General features: G+C 38.4%; 1 protein-coding gene across 1 annotated transcript; it reads left to right on the top strand.

Annotated features, from left to right (window-relative positions):
* Positions 1–797: 797 nt before the first annotated feature.
* On the top strand, positions 798–6,418 carry lysmd4 (LysM, putative peptidoglycan-binding, domain containing 4). The gene is made up of 3 exons (XM_033634035.2): positions 798–931; positions 3,441–3,703; positions 3,801–6,418. Exons 2-3 carry the CDS (start codon positions 3,455–3,457, stop codon positions 4,332–4,334), a joined length of 783 nt encoding a protein of 260 aa, XP_033489926.1. The 5' UTR covers positions 798–931; positions 3,441–3,454; the 3' UTR covers positions 4,335–6,418.
* The last annotated feature ends 490 nt before the right edge of the window (positions 6,419–6,908 follow it).

Below are 6,908 nucleotides of genomic sequence, written 5' to 3'. Positions count from 1 at the left end.
TTTATTTTTGTACAGCTTACTTGTTTTACATTGTCAAATATTACTTTGTAGATTTTTCCTACTGATGCTTCCTGTTTGCACTGTCACTTTGCTGTTCTAATGTTGTAAATATCCCCATTCTTATCTTATCTTATCTTATCTTATCATTTATGTCTCATTGCTACACATCAGATATGCACGAGGTTCGGGGCCACAAACAGCACAACAGTGGCAGAATCACACACACACACACACACACACACACACACACACAAAAGAAAATGCCTGCATTTAAACAGTAGAGGCGCCCAGAGTCACACACTGCAGATGAAAAACATGATGAGAAATAATAATTATATTAATATATATTATTATAATAATAATGATAATAATGATTAATAAGATAAGATATACTTTATTGATCATCCAGAGGGGAAATTCAAATACAGCAGCACAAGACAAAAAGACATTAAATAGAATAAAGATAAAAGAGGTAAAAATAAAATAAAATTGCTACATAAAGATGAATAAAGTGACTAAAAATGACAGACAAAGTGTTGAATAAAATAAAGTGACTATAAAATAAAGTGACTGTGAAATAAAATAAAATTGCTACATAAAGATGAACAAGGTGATGATGATAATAATGATAATCGTCATCATCATAATTATCATAATTATAATTTCCCTAATTATATTTAACCTTCTTGTGGGGGTTCTTTCCAAATAAAAAATGATTGTTTTTAATGCTAGATCACCTCCAGAGCAGCAGGTGGCGGTAGTGCATTTATTGTGTCAACTCTTTATAGAAGGAACGAAGAAGAAGCAGGCTAAACAGTAGCAAGCGAGCTAGCGCCACCAGTTGCTGTTGTAATGTTGGCGAGTCAAGCCGGGGAGGACTGTCCTGGGACGGCGGTGTCCTGCAATACTGTTGCCAAAGCATTTGGATAAGGTAATTAGAAGGGGACAGCGCAGCCTGAGTTTTAAAAGCCTGTGAAACTACGTCCTCTAAGTGGTATTTATCCATGTGGTGCTAGTGAGCTAACTGTAACTGGAGCTGAAGTAAAGCAGTTTGCTGACTTGCTTTCTGCCATGATATTCCGGTGATGACATATGCTGAACGTCAAAAGTTAAAGCTAACCATTAACTGCTGTTAGCATGGTAGCTAACGTTAACGGTGCCTTCAAGTGCTCCTTGTCAGCTTCGTTTATCGACAGTATGATTTGTAAAGGCCTTGCTGAACTGTCACATTTAACTGTTATACGGAATAAAATAACTGTTAGAAATTACTCGAGCAACAGACCTGGTGTTAACTCAGTTTGTATATAAGTACAATACATATAACTGCGTATAACACATTAGATAAGTTGTAACTTTAGTAAGTGGGGTAGTTTTTTGTGTATTTGTAGCTCAGTTAATCAGTGACGGTGGTTTAAAGGAGCTGCTGTGCGGTTAACTGTTTGCTTTGGCTCGTCCAGGCAGGTGTTAAGGTTATAACGTTAATTCAACACAGACTTCTTCACTCAAGTGGAGCTATCGGCCTGAGAGTGAACTCTAGTGCGGTTTGTTTGTGGTGTGCAAGCCAAACAGACCGATCAGAGTCACTACGGATATACTGTACTTATAAGGCCAGGGCAAGTGGCTCAATATCTTTACGTGGATGAGTGTTGTATTCAAAGGCAGATTAAAGGTGCGTTAGGTCAGGGTTTGAAAATGGTGTCACTTGTCATCATGGGGTGCAGTAGATTAATGACTAACAATACAGACTGAGACACACTGTAGGGGCAAAACATCATCTCACATGACAGCTGGGCTTCCGTAGAAATTCTGTGTTAAACAGATTTTTCAATTGCTGGACTTAACATTCAACAACTTATGCAGATACGATAACTGTGCCAATACTGAAACACTTGGAAATACCTCATATTCCTTTTTTCTTGATTTAATAAAGAATTGATGATGTGTTCACATTTTAAAGCGTTTGTCAGCTACACAGTCACCTTAAACTAGATTATATTACAAGCATGGGAGATTTTAAAACAGGATTAAAGACTATGTGATCACCAAATACTATGTTCTAATACCATTTTTTCCTTTCCCATACTGATTCTGATACCTGGTGTGTAATTCAAAGTACCATTCAAATACCATTTCCTTTAAATAAATCGGCACGTCATTGTTATCGGCCTATATTGGCATTAAAATGAACTACCAGAATCTACCAATATGCTGATAATATCGGTACATCATCAGTGTCGGCTGATATCGGCTTTAAAATGAACTATCAGAATCGGCCTCTTATTTTGAACAATGAATGAATTTTATGATGTTAATTCCACTACAGAAGAGACTTGATGATTACTAAATGTAGGTGGGGAAAAAAGTGGATGTGTCTGTTAACGACCAAATAAATTGTTCTATGTTGGCATATCAGATCTCGGCAAAAAATCCAGTATTGTGCATCTCTAAATAAACGGCTGTATGCATGCGAAAGGATCGCTGTCATTGTTATTGCAAAACTCAAGTTAAACCCTTTGTACAAATGCATACAGAGAATGAATCCTGTCAACAGGGTTTTCCCACACATAAATTTATTTGTGGCGGCCTGCCACAATGTCTTCTATTTTTGGAGCTGGACTGTTCAGTATGTGCGCTGTTGGAGTGCTGTTTGGTTACTCATCGTGCCACGCTCAGAGCGCAGAGCGTAGGATTCTCTGGGCACAGACAGAGCAGCAGAGCGCCAGGCACAGTGAAAGTGAAGCTTACGTTCATTGTGCTGGTTCTAAAAAAATTGCTTTCACTTTCCACTTGTTAAAATGGCAAACATTATACTATTTATCAGAAGTCAGCTCTTTGTCACAGCTGTAAAGCAGTAGTTGCCAGTAGCTGCACAGTACAACTGGCTGTGTAGGCTACTGTTTTAGAGCTGTGAAGAAGAATTGATTTCTGGCAAAACTACTGTTTTATCCGGTTGTGAAACTAAAGTTTATTAATAAATTACATTGTATCGGATTTTTGCATAGATTCGTATGCCCACCAATACCCAGTCCAGCATTTTAGGCAGTATCAGAGGCAATTCGGACACTGGTATCAGAATAGCTCTACTAAATGCATGTGACAGTGACTGAACGCTGCTAATTGAATTGTTTGTTGTACTCTGGCTGTTGCTTGTTTCCTGTATGCAAAATTTTTATGCTGCTTAATGTTTTGCTGTTGTGTTTTTAGTCTTTTCCTTTATGTGAAACTCTATATGCTGCAGGACTCCTTGCAAAAGACATTTGAATCTCAATAGGAGTATTCCTGGTTATTCCAGTTACACAAGGCAGTGAAGCGGGGCCAGCTAGCAGCATGCATAAATTAGTCTAACTATTACAATTATATATCTAAGTTGGGAATAAAAGTTTATAAAGGTTTTTAATTATATCCATCCTTTAACGTTGGGCTTGGGACATTCCTTACAGACTGGTGCTTCATTATGCGGCGGGGGGAGCACGTTTCACGGGCTTTCCAGGCCCCGGTGGACGTCCATGCCAGTGCAGATGGCCAGGTTTACATGTTCAACAGGAGGCCCAATGAGTCCTCAGATGACGAGGAGCTCAACGTCATGGAGATGAGGCCACGCATTTACCAGGAGCAGGACAGACTGAGGAACATTCAGCTGCTGGAGCGGGATGTGGTAGATGGCGACAACCTCAACAAGCTCGCACTGCAGTATGGCTGCAAGGTAAAGATTAGGGATAGTTTGATTTCTGGAGTTGATCTCTTCAGTGGCATGTTAGATGTTTGCATTCATTCAGCTTCGGTCTTGTTTCTGTCAACAGGTGGCAGATATAAAGCGGGTGAACAATCTTCTGAAGGAACAGGATTTATTTGCACTTAAATCCATCAAAATACCCGTTCAGAAACACAGCTTTTTAACAGAGAGGTACACAGATCTCAGAGACCCTGAAGAAGAAATGCCGTGTTCATCCACTACACCAGCGAAGCCTCCGGATCGAGCCAGAGCCCAGCCACATCTGCAGGAGGTCACGGACTTTCTAATGGAGGTGGACCAAGATATTGAGAAACTGATTCAGACTACAAATGATCAGGATGACGATCTCTTGGATAACCCGGAGAAACAGCAGAGGTTTGGTCTCAAAGGACAGCCCCTGAGCAGTCACGGTGCAGACTGGGGCATCCAGTGGTGGAACGCCGTGGTCGCCATGCTCCTGATCGGGATCGTCCTGCCTTTATTTTATGTAATTTATTTCAAAACAAAAGATAGTGAAGTAGTTTCACCAACAAATGGTAGCAGTGCTTTTAGTCAGTCATCCACAACCTCTTCAAACTCCTCAGGAACAAGTACAAGTTGACCTGAGCGGTGTCAAGAACCAGGATAGTACAGAGTCAGATCATTTTTAAGACTGTGGGAGTAGATGAGTTAAGAAGTAGGTGACAATCAAGATAAAGCCAAATCTTTTAACATTTTACCTCGTGCAACACCAGCATGTATCAGTGAATTTTACCTTGTAATTCATACGATAACTGTGACACTTGAGGCAGATACTTCAGTGATTGTCTTGAAGTGAGGGCGGCACACTGATCTGATTTTTGTGACAATGTAGGACACCAGCGATTCATCAGACAGCCGTCATAGAGTTCTGTTTCCTGAAGTATCACTCTTGATACCATTGATCCTTATTGTTCCTCAGGTGCTTCAAATCTGAGGTTTGGTGCTGCAGGAATGAGTCCTAAAAGGATTTTAGCACTTGTGGTTCCCTCGTCTGAAAGTTAATGGGTTTTTGGTTAGATGATTGAAACAATATGTGGTTAACAGAAGCTTAAGGGACTTTTACATTTATTAATTTGTCAGTAAATAATCCACTTGCGAGTTTCGCAGCGTGGTGTAGTTTGTTTATAGCAGATTTCATTTACCCTTCAAAAATCATGAAAGAGGAGTTCATCTGTGCCTCTTACTGAACATAATGTGTAAGTATCATAAACCTTTGTTCGCCACAGAGCTTATTTTCAGCAATAATCCAAAATCGACTAAAAAAAAAATCTCATTGGATTTTTGTCAAGGGAACAAGGGTGATATTAACTTCAAGGCTGCCCTACAAATAAACGTCATTCCTGCAGCACAGAAAATACTTTGTCTGGGACAAAAACATCTGTTGTGTGGTCTTTATCAAAGGGCTGGGCACAAAATCAAATATCATGGTAGTCCTGAGCAAATACCTTTATCGATATTTTGATGTGGATATAGTGACTAAGTGGGTAAAGGCAAATAAAAGAACCATCTGGTAAGGTCATGAAATCACATGTCAACCTTTAAAATCAGGAGGATACAGCACTTGCAATATCCAAAATCTAAGACGATATCTAGTCTCATATCATGATAACTATAATATATCAATCAAATGCTCAGCCTTACTTTGTCACCATCAGTGCCTGTTGTCAGTATCAACACATCAAGTGTCACCATATCAGTGCCACATTTGGGGTAATCTTGATATCTGTCCCACTACAGTAATATATTCATAAACTTTAGCCTTACAATGACAAACTGGGCGAAAACTGTGTGAGGTTTAGCTGTGTTTAACATGGGTTTGAGCATTAATGGTGTGCCTTGTTTGACTTAACTTATCTGTGGCTGTGTCCTCATGCCTCCTCTCTGGGTCTGAATACAGTGCCAAACTTGTAAATTATATTTACTTGGTGCAATATACTTTATCTTTTTAGCCTGAGTGTGTTCATTTGACACTTTGCAATCTTTAAACTGTAAGGTTTTGCATTTTTAAAATGACATTTAGTCCCCTGACTTAACTATGGGATATTAAAATGCGCCTTAAACCTTTGTCAGGTTTACACAGTGCTGCACACTCAATCTTAACATTGTTTGATGGGTATTTAAGTCCACCATGAGCAGGTGGTGAAGTTACACGGCTTGTCCAAAGCACTTTTTAAAGTCTAATTAATTTAATTATTTAATAAAACTGGAAAAGTTATTCTGTTGTCTATTTAAAAAAAAAAATTAAGTCAATTTATATAAATGTTTTTATTCATCTTCATATTTGACAACAAACTTTGTAGCATGAAAGTGTCTCAAAAATATTCTGACAGTTTGGGACCTGTGATTTTTCTCATCTTCATTGTCTTATACTTGTGGATTGAGGTTATACACAAACACAATGTGCTGGGATAAGACTTTTCATCACTGACGGCTACGGTTACAGCAGTCGACCGTATACTATGGTGTGAAAATTGACGGTTATCATACTGTGTACATTTGCTCATCTATGGTATTGAAAGAAAAAATGCATCTGGATGGAGACTCGCCTGCACATGCACATCTTTTTTCCTCCTCGACTGCCTGGCAGACTTTTTACACATAAATCATTGGGGGAAAATGATTTTTAAGCTTCAGTTATAATAAAGCATTTGTTCAAGCAAAAAACTCTTTTGTTTTCATTCATTAACCCTTTAAAACCTGAGTGAATCGGCTTGATTTCTTTCACAAAAAAAAAACATGGGAAGAAGACAATGAAAGAAGAAATGACCCAAAAAATTAGAAAGAAATTAGTAAAAAAGAAAAATAAGTAGATGAACTGGAAAGTGCTTAAAATTTATAATAATTCTGCAACATGATTTTAAGACAGAATAAATATAGTTTTCCCAAGATTTTTTTCCTTTTTCTCTAGTTATTTTTAATTTTTTAATTTTAATTATTTGTTTGCAATTTGTGGGACATGTCTAATCTTGCCTTTTTTCCCAATGTTTTTTGAAATAAATCACACCAATGTGCTCAGGGCTCAAAGGTTTAATTTCTTGGGAGAGGTGTCTGAAAGCAGCAGAAAAGTGATGTCGCTCCAGGTTTTAAATAGACTCACAAGTCAGACTTTAGACGCTTTAGAAGGCGGAGATCTCTGATTGTCTGGTGGTGAGAC

Source organism: Epinephelus lanceolatus, chromosome 5 (assembly GCF_041903045.1).
Source record: "Epinephelus lanceolatus isolate andai-2023 chromosome 5, ASM4190304v1, whole genome shotgun sequence".
NCBI lineage: Eukaryota > Metazoa > Chordata > Actinopteri > Perciformes > Serranidae > Epinephelus > Epinephelus lanceolatus.
This window is presented reverse-complemented; position numbering and strand designations above follow the sequence as displayed.